The following is an 18,387-nucleotide window of genomic DNA, read 5'->3' as shown; positions in this document are numbered from 1 at the left end:
GCTGTTTGTTTTTACTGCCACAAAAGCTTGATCAAATTAATGATACAGCATATACTACACATTAACAGATCTGCCCTTAGGATATGATAAATTCTGTATTACCAAATCTCCAAATCTGTCTGGTCAGAGATCATAAATTTATTATCTTTTAATTTTTCCTTATATTCCTGTGATACTGGGACCATGCCTAGCATACCAGCATGCCTAGTAAATGTATCATACACAGTAGAAATATCCTCCACCATATTATCATATTGTTCCAGGGGCTCATACAAATCACAGTCAATGCTTATGCCTGTCAGAAATATGACAAGAATATCTATCCTCTGCTGATGCCACCTTGATTTTTCCTTCCTCTGTAGTCCCTTTTTAATTTCTTTGCTTTTAAAAGAAAAATAAACCAATTGATGCAATTTCTTCTTCCCCATAAATTAGCATTCTGGCTTGCTCCATTGTCATTATGTTTATTCTGTATAATGCTTTACCATACCTGAGTAATTAGCCATATCATTTTCTGTGTTTGTTTAAAGGAGAATTCAACCCTAAATTTAAAAAAACCCTACCCCCCTACCCTACATAGACCCCCTGAACTCCGATGCATGAATCTACACCGAGGGGTAAGTAAAACGTTAGGGGCATTTATCCCGGGGTAACACTTAGGCTGGAGGGGAGGGAGGCGGGTCCATGTAGGGTAGGGGTAGGGTTGAATTCTCCTTTAAAGCAGCAGGTGCCTTTTCAGTTCTGTGTGAACTTCCCTGCCATGTCTCTCTGTGACTCTGGCTCCGGTTCCACTCAAGCCTCAGATTACAGGATTACAGTAAGGGAAGGGAGGAGGGAGAAGTGAGGGGAAGAGTGAGAGAGGATGCAGGTACACTGCCCAAGGCAGGGAGGTTTGAGCCAAGAGAAGGAAATCCGACTCCCAACGCCCATGTGTAAAGAATAGGAGGAAGGGAATGCAGTAGCTCATTTCACAAGGAATCAGAGAACATTACTGGTAGTGTAACTGGCTGTATTTACACAGACATTTTTAATATAGTTTTAACCCTCCCTCCTCCTTTAAGCAACATTTAATATTTCTTAAGTGTCTTATAAACTAAAGAATCTATATTAGAAACATGTATCTTAAAGTACTCACCCTTCTCCATTGCGAATTCTGATGTACCTTCCTGCACTTGACTACCACCATCTCATATCAGAAGCTGATGTCCTTTGTTTTTGAGTTGAGCCCTTCCTCCTGATGATCCCTTTGTGTTCTTCTGTTGCTTTAACTGGAATTCTTTCATACCAACTTTTTCTTTCTGCACCAGCCTCCAAGCTGCATGTTGTTGAATTTGCTCTTGTCTTTGCTGCCAAGTTGTTTCCACATGTTGCCTTTCATTGTACTGCATTGCCATTCTGCCAATCTGCTTTTCAATCTGAGATATAAAATTCTGGGGCCCAATAAGCCTTGTGTTTTCTAAACTGATATTATCTTCTATCAGGCCTAGGAGACTTGTCCCTGCTGCAGAAATGCCTACCATGTGCCCTGCTGTGGGTCTTCTCTGTGCTGCCTAGGTGGGCTGCAAAAATTGGAACTCCTGTAGTAATCTAATGCTGAATGCCTATGCATTATAAACTGTCTTCATGGCCAGCTATACTGGGGATTTGTGGCTGAGCATGAAAAACTTATGGTGAGAGGGTGGGTGGAAGCTGTGGCACTGTTGGTAGCTGAAATCCTGCAGGATTAGGTTGAATTTGTGACTTACTCTGACTGACTTCTGTCCATCTTATTCACAGTTCAAATGTAGCTGAGATTTGTACTTCTTGATTCATGCCTGCTTTTCAGCAACCACTGGGCCAGGAAGGCAATAGTTCAAACATACAGTAGCTCTGCACCTACAACACAAAAACAAAAAGGTTATCTGACCCCTTCCCTCCAAAACCTCTCTTTTTAAGATTTAATCTCCTCCCCTCTCATACCTGTCCTGACGCAAGGGGAGTTGAAAACAATCAACTAGAGAGACCCCCCATCCCCTCCCACTGGCAGTCAGCAACACCTAGCTCCAAGAACAAAGAATTGCAGCCATCTTTAGGGATGATGCAGCCATGTGGAGCAGAGCTGGCAACTTTTCATCTTGTTTGTTATAGGGCTTTATATTGCTTTGCTCTTATTTGTTCAGTAATGTGACTGACAGTATTGTTTCACAAAATGGACATTTTATTAGTTTTGAGAAACAGAGTTTTCATTTTGTTGATAGAATGCACCCTGTGCTATAAAATCTTGCTTCCTGTCACAAGCATCAATTTTGTCATTAAAATCTTGCTTGTCATGCACTAGTTAGTTACTCATCCTCGGCTACCCAAAACATAACAAATGGCGACAAGGATGGCTCTTCTACCTCTGCAGCAGCCTGCAGCTTTTCTTCCAAACCCTGGTGAGCCTACTATACCTTTTACTGCTTGGATCCGTATGTTTGAAAATTACATTATTGCTGCTGACCAAGGGGAGATTTTTGCTGCTAGAAAGCGTGCTTTACTTATTCACTGCCTGGGAGCAGAGGGACAGCGTATATTCTATACATTACCATTACCTGATGATACTTATGAGTTATGAAACTGCTATAAAGAACTTTTTTGTGCCAAGAGTGGTTGCTGAAAGATATAAATTCCGCCAATGTGGACAACGTAATGGCGAATACACAGAACAATTTGTAGCAGCTTTGAGAGAGTTGGTTGTTACCTGTGAGTTTGGGAATCTAACAGATGAAATGCTAAGAGACCAAATAGTGGAAAAAACAAACTCACCTCGCATTAAAGAGAGACTGCTCCTAGAGCAGGATTTAACCCTTGCAAAGGCTATTACAGTTGCTAGCCAAATTGAAACAGCAGTGGCAGAGGCTAAAACTCTCAGTCAGGAAACTGCTGGGAATGTACAAATTGTGAATTCAACACTGCACTGAACAGGCAAAATACAGTGCTAAGGAAAGTGATTCACTGCAAAACCGTGCAGCAAATACAAATAAAAAATACTGCTTTCACTGTGGTGCAACACAAAACACTGCAAATCATGTTACATGTCCTGCAAAAGCTAAATGTTGTCGCAACTGCACAAAAGTAGGACATTATACTAAGATCTGCCATAGTTCTGCTAAAGATGTTCATGAAGTCACTACTACAAATGTCACAGTATTAAGTGTGGATGAAGCTGGTACATTTATTCCAGACAAGTTTACATGCACTGTAATATCAGACAACGGACCACAGTTTGTCTCATATGAGTTTGAATCCTTTCTGAGAGAGAGGAATATTGTGCATAGGAAATCTTCAGTGTATTACCCACAAGCAAATGGAGAAATCGAGCGATTTAACAGAAGTCTGAAAGAAGCACTACAGACAGCAAATCTTACTGGGAAATCTTGGAAAGTATTTACAACAGAGTTCCTACATAACTACAGAGCAACAGTGCCATGCAACACCCAATCATCTCCAGCTGAATTATTAAATAGCAGACAGATGCACACATGTTACATGTTGCAGACATCAAACGTCCACAAAATACTTTGCCTACAAAATCATCTACTGCTGACATTGTGAATCGTCAACAAGCCAAATGCAAGGCTTATACTGACAGAAAATGTGGTGCCAGAGAAGTACACTTTCAGCCTGGATCTTTAGTCAGAATTAAGAAACCAGGAATACTGAAACAAGGACAATCTAAATTTACTACACCACTTGAAGTGAGACGCCAGCGAGGACCATACACATATGAACTATCTGATGGACGCATATGGAATGCAAGTCATCTTGTTCCTGTTAGATATGACTTTTCATTTTCCTACTCCTGATGTCAACTGCAATAGGCCTGAAGAAAGTGAACCTATAAGGCGTACTGAGAGAATCAGAAAACTACCTGCATGGACCCAGGACTATGTGATGTGAATAATGTATATTATTGCTTTAAGATGCATTGTTGTTGTTTATTACATTTGCCCAAATGCTTTCCTATTATAGGGCGAATATGTGGTGTTTATACAAATGGCCTGTGGGTGTCACTGTGCAGAGGACTTGTACTGTGCATACACAGGACTTTCTGTACAGCTTAAAAGTGAAAGTAAAAGCTTACTGTTGTGTAATGCCTGCATGACTCTGCTAATAAAGCACGGTTATACTCTACTCATCCTCGGCTATGCAAAACATAAAACATAATCCTTTTGTGCAAAAACAAGATTTTGTTCTTATTCTTTAATAGAAAAAGGCCTTTTGCATATTTTTATCAGTGTATATGGTCATATGGCCATATGGTCAATATGTTTGTACCCTGACAGACATTCATTCTGTGTACTAGGGATATTTTGTATACAGAATTTATTTGAGACAAACAGCACCCCATAAACTGTTAAACTTTAAAGGGGAAGGAAACCTAGTTGGCGCAAAAAACCTCCCCCCTCCCGTGTGTTGCCCACCCTCCCTCCTCCCCCCTGGCCTACCCGTCCCGCTGGGCAAATGCCCCTAACTTGTTACTTACCCTTCTGCGCAGGTCCAGTCCAGGGAGTTTACAGACGACATCTTCTTCCATGCGATCTTCTTCCTGCTTTGACCAGCGCATGCGCAGTAGGAGCATTTCACCGGTACGATCTACTGCGCATGCACCAAAAGTACTTTGTGACTTTTGGCGCATGCGCAGTAGATCCGTACCGGTGAAATGCTCCTACTGGGTAGGCCAGGGGGGAGGAGGGAGGGTGGGCAACACACGGGAAGGGGGGAGGGTTTTGCGCCAACTAGGTTTCCTTCCCCTTTAAGACTTAAATGGACAAGCCACAAGGAAACATGTAGCAATAATCTATAATTGTTCATAAAATTCTATAAATTGAAGTATGAAGCAATCTGTATTTTTTGCATTCCTGAGTTTGATCCTTTTCCTCAATACTCAATGCAGGTTGAGGCTGCCAAGAAAACATACCATATGGCCTGCAAAGAGGAGAAGTTGGCAAGTAGCCGAGAGGCATCTGGCAAGGCTGATGCTTCTGTCACTGCAGATCAATTGCGCAAACTACAAGATAAAGTGGAAAAATGCAAGCAAGATGTTCAAAAGGTATGTTAAACATGAACTATTCAAAAGGCATTAATGTAAAGGTCATTTTATGTAGTTGAATATATTTTAAAATAACTTAGGGGCCAACTTTTTGCATAAAAAAACTTAACTGCACAATCTCAAACGTGTGCTTATTTAAAGGGATTATGTTGTGATTTTTACAGTATAGGAGATATCTGTATTTTTCCTAGCTCAGATCATATTATGTATAGGTGAACTTTCCCTTTTCCAAGCCTCCTCAATTTTCAATATCATGTTTCCTATTAGTGTCTCACTATGTAATGCTATCAACATTATGCTGAGAGAGAAGACATATCTAGTCCATGGGAGGAGGCCCGGGATGCCCAGGGTTACCATATTTGCAAAAATTTATCATGGGTCCCTGATAAGAGGGAAGTCAGTTTTTCATTTATCATTATTTCTGTTATGCATGCCTTTTATTTTTGAATTGAAAGGAATGGAGTCCGCCACAATCTGGTGATAAACTGTTTAGTTGCAGTAAATATAAATGTAATTTGTTTCCTGGATTTACTGTTAATGTTAGGTATCCGTTGATTAAATAAAGCAACCCAGGGATCCTTTAGAATATGGATATGAGTAATAGATTTAATCATTCCATAGACCAGTACCTTTGCACTAAAGGGCATTGCCACCACATATGAGCCATCGTTCCTTCCCCCCGCAAACTTTAGATTGAGATGGAAATATCTTATGTAAACGCATAAGAGTTAAATACCAACATGTAAGTATTTTGTAGGAAGTTTCTATTTGACTCAAATGATAGAGCATTTATTCGTTCTTTCCCACATTCTCTCCCAAGCCTTTTGGGTCCAGGGTTTGCCGTTATTCCTGTTTGCAGGTTTTTATATGAGATGGAGGGATTGTATTAGTTTGCATCCATTAAAGAATGATATAGCAGAAAAAAATAGGCCTTTGAGTAAAGATAATCCACACTTAGGGGCACATTTACTAAGCTCGAGTGAAGGATTCGAAGTAAAAAAACTTCGAATTTCGAAGTTTTTTTTGGGTACTTCGACCATCAAATAGGCTACTACGACTTCGACTCGAATGATTTTAACTAAAAATCGTTTGACTATTCGACCATTCGATAGTCGAAGTACTGCCTCTTTAAAAAAAACTTTGACTACATATTTCGCCACTTTAAACCTACCGAGCTACAATGTTAGCCTATGGGGACCTTCCCCATCAGTTTTCTAAGTTTTTTTTGATCAAAGGAAAATCCTTAGATTGATAGATTAAAATCCTTCGAATCGTTTGATTCAAAGAATTTTATCGTTCGATCGAGCGATTTTTCCTTTGATCGTTCAATCGTAGAATTTGCGGTAAATCCTACGAATTCATAGGATTTTACCTCGAGGGTCGAATTCGAGGGTTTATTAACCCACGATATTCGACCCTTAGTAAATGTGCCCCTTAAAGTTTCAAATCCTGAACAGGGTGACAAACACAAAGTTTTATGAATTGAGTGTATATAATGGTGGACTTGTAGGAAGTGGAACTTTTTTCTCAATGGGGTGATGAGATTTGTTGTCAAAGCTTTCCCAGGACATTATGCTTGCAAATTAATATAAATCTTTAAATATGCTTAATTTGAATCAAGCACCACCATCTGAAAGAAGCGGTTTCTAAAGCTGGTGTGAATTCTGGGTTACCCCAGAGTGGAGTGGCAGGTTTATGAGTGTTTGATAGAGTCCCAAATACATAGAATATGTTTCATAAAGTCTGACATCCCTTTTGTACGAAGTTCAACTTTAATCCAAGGGAGGGCTGCGGGAGTGATTGGGTATATTAATGCTCTCTCTAATTGGACCCAAACAGGAGGAAAAGAAAAGTACATTTGAGCAATTGGAGCTAGTTGGGCTGCTTGATAATATTTCAATAAGTTCGGGAAAGCGAGACCTCCATTTCTTTTACTTTTTTGTAAAGTAGACCCTGAAATTCTGTGGAAACCAAGGGCCCAAACAAAACTAGTAAGGGTCTTTTGTAATGTCTCTAAATCTTTTTTAGGGGCCGGTATGGGTAATATATGTAAAATCACCAATTGCATTAATTCTGCCTAACCACGAGATGTATTTGTTCCATTGGATTAATAAAGATTTGATTTTCTTACACATATGGGGATAGTTCCTTTTATAAAGAGTTGATAAATGAGATGTAAGATGTACATTTCCAAGTAATTCAAGTGTGAGGTCTTCCAAGAATATTCAAAGTTTTACTAAATAAGTTTAATTACATGAGCTGTTAAGTTTAAGCTTAATGCTTCTTATTTAGAGTTTTTGACAGAAAGGCCTGAGATTTGTGAAAACTGATCCAAAAAGTTTGTTAAGTGTGGTAAGGAGGTGAGGGTATAAGTGAGTGTAAGAATTACATAATCTGCGAAAAAGCAAGCTTTGTATTGCTTTCCATAAAGAGGTATTCCTTGGATTTGGGGTGTCAATCAATGAGTCTGGCTAAGGGCTCTATAGCTAGAGCAAAGAGCACAGGTGACAAGGGACAGCCTTGTCTCGTACCTCTCTCCAAATGTATATTAGAAGTTAAAGGGCCCAATTTAATATATGCTGATGGAGAGGTGTAAAGTGCTTTAATTATATGTTGAAATACTAGACCAAATCCTCATCTCGACAGTATATAGAATAAGTATTCCCATGATAACATATCAAATGCTTTTTGAATATCCAGACTTAAAAGCATAGCAGGAGTTTTTGTTAGGTTTTCATTGTCGGTTAAGTGAATAACTCGTCTAATGTTCTCACCTGTATTCTGTAACTTCTAGGGACAAAGCCGGTTGGTCAAGGTGTATAAGGGTATGTAGGAAGGTGTTGAGTCTAGACACCAATATATATTACCAAAAATTAAGCATAGAGATGGGGTGATAATTGGCACAGTGAGTGTTGTCTTAATCTGGTTTTGGAATCACAGCTATTTGTGCTACCAATGCTTCCTGAGGCCAAAAATTACCCTGAGCAATAAAATTAAACGCCTTTACAAGATTCGGAAATAGGATCTCAGAGAATTTCTTATAATATTGACTCGAAAGCCCATCAGGGCCCAGAGTAGTATTGGATTTAAGACTTTTAATAGCTTTTTGGACTTCTTTAGCGGTTGTAGGACTGTCTAGCAGATCTTTATGTATTGCGGCAATTGGAGGCAGGGCTATATCTTGTAAAAATTGGTTGGCCTTTTGTAAATAAAAGGAAGTGTTCTGATGTTAGAGGCCTGAGTAAAATTTTTAAAATTCTGCCAATATTGTGTGGGGATAAGCTGTTAGAAGTCCCGAACTTGTTTTAATTTTGCGAGGAACAGTAGGGAAGATATTCAAGCCTTTTAATTTCCTAGCTAATAAACTATTGGCTTTGTTATATTTAGTATAGAATTTTTTAATTAGCCCATCTAATGGACATATTGGCCTTTCGAAGCTGTAAGATTTTTAATTTAGTAGATACATTTTTTAATTGCCAAAATATTTCAGAGGTGGGATTAGCCTTATGAAGCTTCTCGAGGGCAGAGTGTTGTTGTGTTAGAGTTTGGAGCTTCAGTGTTTTCTCTTTTTTTTGTTGGGAAGCTAGTTGAATAAATATACCTCTCATTACCGCCTTATGAGCTTCCCAAAGGGTCACTGAAGATGTGACTGTATTTCAATTTGTTTTATGGGTGTTGGTGTGTTTTGAGGTGTCTGATATTAGTCTAACCTGTGTGTAAGGTGATTGAGAGACTGAGTGTAACCCCTTATAGCCAAACCCAAGAGTTAGGTGTTGTTGAGTTGTTGGGTGTGAGTAAAACGTATAATCTCTCACTGTTAGATAATGTTCTCGCCAAACATCAGCCACTTGAAGGTCATTTAAACAGTCTTTAATATTCTTTGCTGCAGTACTGATCAGCAATATGTGTAGCTAGAGACCCCTTGGAATGGTTCAAAGTAGAAGATAAAAATAAATTTGTATCGCCTGCTAGGATTAACTCCCCTTTCTGGTTTCCTAGAATTGTTTCTTGTAATGTATGGAAAAAAAGATGTTGCTGTTTGTTTGGACCATAATAACAAACTAAAGTGATCATAATGTCTTGTAATTCACCCACTAGAATTAGAAAGTGGCCATTGGAGTCTAAAATTTGCTTCAGGGGATGAAAGTGGAATCCTTTCCGGAAGCAGATGGCTACTCCCTTGGTTTTAGAAGATGTGGTAGCCAAATAGAAGTTAGGGTAATAAGTACTCAAAAAATGAGGGGCCTAAAAAGAAAAGTGCGTTACTTGCAGGAATAATATATTGGTATGTAATTTCCGATAATGGTTGAAGGCTAGGGTTCTTTTATGTGGAGAATTCAAACCCTTGGTGTTGTGGAAAACAATTTTGAAGGGGTTAGTCATCCAAACAAATAAAAGTTGTAAACCTTAAAATAACAAAAAAGGGACGTTTTGTCTCTATGAGAGCCAATACGGGTCTCCGGGAGTTATCATCCCATATGGGGGGGGGGAATCGTGGATATGTCATCAAAGGATCCAGGCAGGCTAAACCAATATAGAACTATACAAGGTGGAGAAGAATTATGGGAAGGGGAAACCTTTAAGGACCACTTTCCACAAAATTTTCCAGTTGTCCGTCAGCGTATGTATTTTGATTAGTCCCAAATTTTTTTGGTCGCTGATTAGAAAAACTATATACTGTAATAAACCCAACAAGGTTGGGGGTCTTAGCTATGTAATAGGAAGGTGATGGCCAATCTAGGGGCAGATTATTGGCTAAAGTACTTGTGGGCCGCCAGGATCAGTTGATAAAGTTTACTACCGTATTATCCAAATAACTCCAATTATATGGGTAAAAATTGTGACCCTAAATAATAGTTACAAAACAAGTTAGAGGGTCTTGAAGCAATAAAACAATTTGTATACAAAGCCATATTTAGTATTCTGAAAAAGAAAAAGAAGTATACGTAAAACTGTATAACCCCCATATATGCAGTATAAACATTACAATCTATAGAAATTAAAGCGCTCTAATTATGTATAATTACAGTCATTGCAGAATGTCACATTGAGGATTCGAGGTAGAAAAAACAATAGTTGTAATCCTGAATTGGGGTAATAAACCAATATAACCAGTCATTAGTGTAAATAGGAAATAAAATGATTATCATAAACCTGTAGCAAAAAAAGGTATAAAACTGTATACCCCCATATATTCCGTTCGAACGTTGGGACCAAGTGCCACTCAAACTTCTGGCCCAAGTGCTTTGTGTGAGTTCTTGTTATGGCTTCCGAGGCAGGGAAGTCAATAGTAGTAGTAGTAGTAATCCTGAACTGGGGTTATAAATCAATATAGCCAATCATTTGTGTAGGTAGTAGCTAAAATGATGGTCATAAATCTGTAACTAAAAGGTATAAAACTGTATATCCCCATAAATTCAGTGTGAACCTTAAAGGACAAGGAAAGGTAAAAATATAAAATCCTATTTTTAATTTCTTGAGAAAGAAACCTATTTCCAATATACTTTAATTAAAAAATGTGTACCATTTTTATAAGAAACCTGTCTGTATGCAGTGAAATTCTCCCTTCATTTACTGCTGTGGATAGAAATTGTCAGATGGTCCCTAACTGCTGAGCAGGGAAACAATCATACTTATGAACAGCAGGGGGAGCCCCCGCCTTTCTTACCAGCCATGCAGAATTCAAGCAGCTTTATTTATGACGATCCCTAAGCAGCACACACCACACTGAGCATGTGCAGGGTCAGGCAAAGATGTTTAACAAAGTTTCAAGATGACAGCCCCCTGTGGCCAACTTTGAAAGCATAAATCATTTGTTTAATTAGGCTTTGTGGTGCAGTAAGTTCATGCTTATGTTTTGTATACAAAATACAGCATTTCTAGCCTTATTTTATTTTAGACTTTCCTTGTCCTTTAAGGCCAAGTGCCACATTTGGAATCCAAAATGGATTAAGCAATTATTGTAGTTCTGAAATGAAATTGTGAACTCGTTTCTGGCTGTAGCAGCAGAGAAGCCAATAATTACAATCCAGAAATAGAGTTATTGTAGAACTCAACTATATATCCCTATATATTCAGTGCAGACGTTGGTGTCAGGTGCCACATTTGGGAGCCAAGGCGAATAAACTGTTATTGTAATCCTGAAGTGAGATTTTGAATCTGTATAGTCAAAGGATCTATCATACTGAAGGCACCTCCCTATATCAAGTAGAGTTTTTTAATGTACCTCTCTGACCCGGGTATCTTGTTTAGGTTCTCGCTGTGTCAGCGGGGTTTTGGATGGTGTAGGTCCATCTGACCATATGGGCTGGGAGGGTGCGAAATATATAGAGTAGAGGTCAATTTTGGTGTGTTAGGATTGATAAGGCCACTCAATGTAAGGCAGTCCATAGTTTCCTCAAGAGTAGAGTGAGATAATTGTTTACCATTCAAAGTAAAGATCAACTTTTAGGGCAGAGACACACGCTCAGATTCGGGGAGATTAGTCGGCCAGCAACAAATCTCCTCTTTTTCAGGGCGCTAATCTCCCCAAACTGCCTCCAACCAGCTAGAAAGTAAATTGCCAGGGGGGTGGCAATCGGTGCGATTCTTTTTCCGAAGTTGCCTCACAAGGAAACTTCAGGCGACTTCGGAAAACGAAGCGCTCTGGTTGCCACCCCACAAGCGATTTCGATTCTAGCTGGCGGGAGGCAGTTTGGGGAGATTAGTCACCCGAAGAGGTGATTTATCGCCGGGCGACTAAATCTCCCAGAATCTGAGCGTGTGTCTCTGCCCTAAGGGAAAGCCCCATCAATAGTGTATTGATAGCCGTCACAAGTTGGATGTCTCTAGCTGCTTGCATAATAGCTTGTTTGGTTTGGTGATTTGGTGCAATTTCAAAATGATGTCCCGTGACTGGTCCTAAGTAGGGGGGTTTCCTAGTGATCTATGAATCCGATCAATATGTAGGAATTGGTTGGTTAATCTAGAAGTAGCTAGCCATTCTTTTATATCACATTCCAGATTTTTGTAGGTTTCTGGAATTCCACGTATTCTTATATTGTCCCTACGAGAGCTATTTTCAAGATCTTTTAGTTTTTTTTTTTTAAAGGTTAATTTTTATTGAATTTTAACAACAGAAAATTAGAAGGAAGAAAAGCAAGTTAGAAAGGAAAGAAAAGAAGGGGAAAGTGGGGAGAAGGGGATACGGCTGAAAAAGTATCCATTAATAAGTGGTCGAGGTGGCTGGCGACTCTAGCCAAGGGTTCCAAATATTCTCAAACTTCTTTGGGCATCCACGTGCTAAGTACGTGAGCTTGTACAGTTCCAGTTGCGAATTAACCAGTCCAATCCATCTACTCAGAGATGGTGGCGATGGGCCCATCCAGTGCAGGGCAACGACCTTCTTCGCGTAAAAGAGGAGCAACCGCATCAGGCATCTGGTGTTTACTCTAGGTATCACGGAGTCAAGGAGACCCAGAAGACAAGTAGCAGGGTTAAGTATCTGGGGAAGTTCCAGTTCGGTAGCCATGAAGTTCAAAATCGCCTTCCAAAATCTGAGTATCACTGGGCAATCCCACATTAAATGTATGAAAGTAGCTACAGGAGCACCACATCTCAGACAGCTGGGTGAGGCCACTTTTCCCATATTAAATAGTTTCTGAGGGGTGAGGTACGTTTGATGTACTATCTTAAACTGTATGAGCTTGTCTCTTACACTTACTAATGGGATATATAAGTTATCTATAATTTCTTCCCAATCATCAGGGTCGACATGAACCCCACTACTCTCCCACTTATACTTCACCCTGGGTCGAGGATCATATCTATTGGAAATTAAGTGCCTATATGTGTTGGATAGGAGCTTGATCTTGGCGGGTTGAGAAATCAAAGTTTCCATCCCTGTGTATTGCAGGTGCTGAGGAGGGGTTGGGAATTGCGCGGAGCAGAGGTGGCTAATCTGGTTATAACGGAATTCGGACAGATCAGGCAGAGAGAGGATCTGGCGAAAGGCAGGCAGTGTGCGAAGAGTGCCATCAGCGTATACTTGTGATAGCCGCTTTAGACCAAATTTAGTCCATGTTCCCACCTCTGAGAATGTGGCTAAGTGTGGATAATTACTATTACCCCACAGAGGGGAATCTGGAGAAAGACTGGTATCTGCTTTAGTGATTTGCACAATAGCATCCCAGGCTCTCTTAGTGGCATCCATGACAGGTAACAAAGGGCCAAGATCCCTCCGAGTTCTGTATAAAGCATTGTGTAGGCTTTCCACAGAAGTAAGATAGAGTGCCTCTATTATGGATGCCGGGTTGTCAGCGTCGAACACTTTCCAACCGGCCGCATGTGAGGCCTGGGAGGCAAGATAATAGAGCTCATAATTGGGAGAGGTCAGTCCCAGCTGACCGTGAGGAGCATTGAGAATGGCTCTGGACAGAGTGGGTGTTTTGTTCCCCCAAATAAACTCAGATTGTGTGCGGTCTAAATCATGCAAGGTTTTCTTGGGTATGTGGCAGGGGGTATTACTCAGTACATAAAGAAATTTAGGAAGAAAAATCATTTTGCATATATTTATCCTGCCTATTAGCGTGAGAGGGAGGTTGGTCCAGTGTGCAAGTGTGTCTTTGAATTTACGGAGTAAGGAGTGTAAATTATGCTGCAAAAATAATGTCGGATCTTTGTGCACCATTATCCCCAGATACTTAAAATTATCCGCCACCTTTAGGTTACAGTTCGCGGCCACCCCAGTTGGAAGCTGGCCGTCAAGAGGAAATAATATGGACTTATCCCAATTAATTTGAAGGCCAGAGAATGTACCAAATTGTTTGACAATCCCAAGTACAGAGGCGAGTGATTCATGTGGGTCTGCTAAGTAGAGGAGCGTATCATCTGCATACAATGAGACCTTCTCCTCAATTGTCTTGTAAATGAATCCCCGTACCCCCCGAGATTGCCGAATTGCTATGGCCATAGGTTCAATTGCCAACGCAAATATGAGCGGAGAGAGAGGGCACCCTTGACGAGTACCTCTTGACAGGCGAAATGGTACGGAAGTAATGCCATTAACCCGGATGGATGCCTTTGGTTCACTGTACATCAGCCGAAGCCACTTTGTGAAGGAAGGGCCGAAACCCATTCTAGTTACTACCTCCCATAAGTAAGGCCACTCCACCGAGTCAAATGCCTTAGCCGTGTCCAATGAAACCACAAGCCTGGAACCCATATTTTCGTGTTTCAGTTATAAATTAAGGAACAGTCTTCTAAGATTAAAGCTGGTTGATTTGGAAGGCATAAAGCCAGACTGATCAGGTTCCACCACTGTAGACACAACTTTGACAAGACGCTTAGCTAAAATTTTTGCAAGAATTTTAATTTCCATAATGAGATTGGCCAATAGGAGGAGCACAGTGTGAGGTCCTTCCCTGGTTTGGGGATGACCACAATCGTCGCATCTGAGAACGTTTTAGGGAGAGAGAAATTTTCAAAGGCATACATCAGGGTTTCATGCAATCTGGGGACTATCTCGCGTAAGTGAATACGGTACCATTCTATAACAAAGCCATCCGGGCCAGGGGATTTGCCGGAAGGGAAGGAAAGTATGGCTTGGCAATCTCAAGAGGGGAAATCGGGGAATCCATGTACTTTGCTTGCTGAGGGGAGATATTCGGGATGCGAATCCCATTAAGATACTCGTGAAGGTCAGCATTAGAGTAGTGCGCAGTAGAAGTGTAAAGAGAGGAGTAAAATTTACTGAATTCCAAGGCTATCTTAGACGGGGAGGTCAGCATATCCCCTGTTGAGGAGAGTATCCTGGGGACAGCAGAAGTACCATTAGGAGGATTGGCTAGGAAAGCTAAAGGCTTACCATTCTTATCACCATATGCAAACGTAGTGCTGGTGGCGTGTAAAAGTTGTTTTTTAGTCAGCTCTAACCTATGCAAGCTGAGGCGCCTAAGAGCAGCAGTGAATTCCCCATGCGTCTGTGGCGTGGGATTGCCAATATATTCCGTTTCAGATTGGGAAGTTGCCATTTCAAGGTGGTGTAGGGTTTCTTTAGAAGTGTTCCTAGCTCTGGCCACTGCAGCCATTAGGGTACCTCGGGAGACTGCCTTAAAAGCCTCCCAGGTAGTTGAGGGATCCGCAGAACCATAATTCACACTCCAATATTGTGCGACTGAATCAGCGGATTCCCCGACCACACTAGGGACCTTCAACCAGTACGGGCTTAGCCTCCAAGTTCTATGCGAGGGGTCAGAGAGAAGGTCTAACGAGAGAAGCAAAGGGGCATGATCTGAGATTCCCCGTGGCAGATATCCAACCTCTCGAACCTTAGGGAGGAGGTCCGAAGAAAGCAGTGCAAGATCTATCCGAGATAAGGACTGATAGGTAGTAGAATAACAGGAGAATTGTCTGCGCTCGGGGTACTTCCAGCGCCATACATCGACCAAATTGTATGCCCGGGCCCAATCAGCAAGTTTAGAAGTAGTTACCGTAGGAGCGGATAGTCTATCCAACAGAGGGTTGCAACAATTGTTAAAGTCACCCATGATACACACTGGGGCGGGGGGTAATTGCATCAATGTTTGATATAGGTCATGAAGTATTGTGTCTGCGAAGGGGGGAGGAATGTAAATGTTAGCTATGAGGATGGGAAACCCAGCTATAGCACACGCCAAAATTTGATATCTGCCCGATCTGTCCGAACACACCTCCATAAGATCAAATGGGAAGCCCTTCCTAACCAGGACCGAGGTGCCCCTAGCATAAGTGGAATATGTAGTATGATGAATATACGCAACCCACGGTTTCCGGAGAGCCAAGACCCGACTCCCAACTAAGTGGGTCTCCTGAAGCAAGAGAATGTGGGAGGAATAAGATTTAAGATAATTGAAAACTAATGCCCGCTTTACCTTATCGTTAAGACCCCGAACATTCCAAGATATTAACTTAACAGCAGCCATTTGGTGTTGTGTAAATGGGATGGGTACTCACACTAAAATGAATACATTTCAGGCTTCCGGACACCCTGCGACTCAGCAGCCCACCATATACATACATTGTTATCCAGCCGTGGGGAGGGAGAGAGAAGAAGGAAAGAAAGACTGAAATGAGGTAGAAAAGACATAGTTAAAACAACAGTCAAAACAAAACCCCCACCCAACTGCCCCCCACCCTGCCCAACCCTCACAGTCTGGCGGGCTTAGTATCCCAAACATAAGATCAACTGGGGAGATTGGTTGCCCTCAACAAGCTCGCTCCAAATCTTGTTGTGGCCAAAGAGCTTCCGTGGTGATCGGCCAATGGTTCACAGGATAATGAAAAATAAACTTACAAAACTAAAGGTAAACATGCAATCCCAATGAAGGTATATCAAGTGACATATATGTAGCAAGAGTTGTCTTGTGCAGAAAAAGTTCTAAGGCAGGTGTTAGTGTCAGAGTAAGGTTAACGGCAGCACCTACATGAGTCGAGGATATTTGAAGAAGGCACTGTGTCTGTCACTAAAATAGTCTCAGTACTGTAGGTTGCCTGATCATCCGGTACTGCCGAGACATACAGAGGTATCGACACCTGAGCCATATGAGAGAAACACTTGCATCAAAAGTCACTTCTTGCAATAGGGATTACATCAAAAAGCTACAAGTAGCAGCCGTTCCTCTCCTCTTAGCAGTGGAAGGATATTAAAACCATACACATTAGGTCAGATAACAAAGATCTTTTAGTTTTAATTGGAAGTTGAGTACTTGTCTGTAAAGTTCAGATAAGTCGGATTCGTGGGCTTCCGATACAGCTGTCGCATCATCCATCCGAGACTCCAAAGATTCTGTGCGCTGTGCCAACTCGTTAATTTCAGAGGACAATGTAGTGGTGATACACGTGGTAGCTTTATCCATTTCCGTGCAAAATACCTCTTTTATTCTCCCCAATAAGTCGTTATCTGATTGATCTGCAAGCGAAAGACTTGTTTGTATAGATTGGGAGATGGAAGTTGCAGTATTCGGATCTTCCATATCTGAATTGTTTGCGGAGTGCACTAGACCCATGGTTAGAGATGTCAGCAATATCCCAAATGGAGATGGTTAAAATTTTTTAGATCAATAACATTTCACCAAGGCAGCCAGAGCATCCACCTTTATTAGTTAATCTTATATTCCCCCCTATTGTATCATTTATGGACCAAAAACTGGACCAGTAGTTTTAGTGCCTTTAAAAATTGTAACTGCATCATTCACAGACGAGCATTGCTTAACTCACCAATGTAGCTCCAGATGCGACTAACTGGGCTGCGTTCAACCACCGGGTCGCCTCTGATTCCGATCCAGTCGGGTAAAGGTGCCCATACACTGAGAGATCCGCTCGTTTGGCAATGTCGCCAAACGAGCGGATCTGCCTCCGATATGCCCACCTTGAGGTGGGCAATATCGGGCTGATCCGATCGTGGGCCATATGGCCCAACGATCGGATCCTAACGATGCCTAACGGGCAGTCGGATCGCGGGACCGCATCAACGAATAGATGTGGCCGCGATCCGACGGGATTTTTTGTCCCATCCGATCGAGATCTGTCCGACTTTCGGCCAGATCTCGATCGGTGAAGCCCGTCGGGGGGCCCCATACACGGGCCAATAAGCTGCCGACACGGTCTGTCGGCAGCTTTTATCGGCCCGTGTATGGCCACCTTTACTCCACGGGTGTTGCACATTTAGATGAGATGTGGAGAAGATGTAGCGAAGAACGGGTTTGCGTCAGAGCTCCCAGGAATGCAACAGACCCGGAGCAAGACACAGGACAAGCAGCTGTTAGTTCGCCATGCACTGCCTTTGGGTCTTTGGCCAATCCAAACCGCAGTGATCGATCAACACGAGGTCACTGCACCCCAGCCCCAAATGTGGTCCGGTCCCCCAAGACGCGTCCTCTGCGGTCACCTCACCAGTGAGCTTTCAGTGTAGGTAGACAGCCAAATGGGGACCCGGATGATCCCTCCTCCAAGCTCCAAAGCCAACCAACTGCCCGGTTCATGGAGATTTGGACCGGGAGCTCCTAAATGTGCACCCAACTCGCACGGCAACTCCCACAACCCCCATACTGTGTACTTTGCACATAATTCCTTCTACCATTTAAAATTTTAATCTTGAACCAATAAATGTAATTTTTTTAGTTGTAATATTAGTTGTAATATTGGTGTGTAGGCAGCCATCTCAGGTTAGTTTGCCTGGTTGCTTTCAGAAGCATCAAGCAGTTTCATTCTTCACAATGAAACTACTTTCAGATAGGCTATTGTTTCTGCTACTCAATATAACTGCAGGAATCATGACTTGGGTTAGCAAGACATGGATT

General features: G+C 41.6%; 1 protein-coding gene across 3 annotated transcripts in view; it reads left to right on the top strand.

The window, feature by feature from the left end:
• pacsin1.S (protein kinase C and casein kinase substrate in neurons 1 S homeolog) overlaps window positions 1-18,387 on the top strand; it is a 142,815-nt gene that overhangs the window by 78,775 nt on the left and 45,653 nt on the right. For all 3 annotated transcript variants that reach the window (XM_041583183.1, XM_041583184.1, NM_001093938.1), the window contains 1 exon segment: window positions 4,916-5,071. In XM_041583183.1, the coding sequence (XP_041439117.1) occupies window positions 4,916-5,071 (156 nt within the window).

This window comes from Xenopus laevis, chromosome 2S, assembly GCF_017654675.1.
Source record: "Xenopus laevis strain J_2021 chromosome 2S, Xenopus_laevis_v10.1, whole genome shotgun sequence".
Lineage (NCBI taxonomy): Eukaryota > Metazoa > Chordata > Amphibia > Anura > Pipidae > Xenopus > Xenopus laevis.
This window is presented reverse-complemented; position numbering and strand designations above follow the sequence as displayed.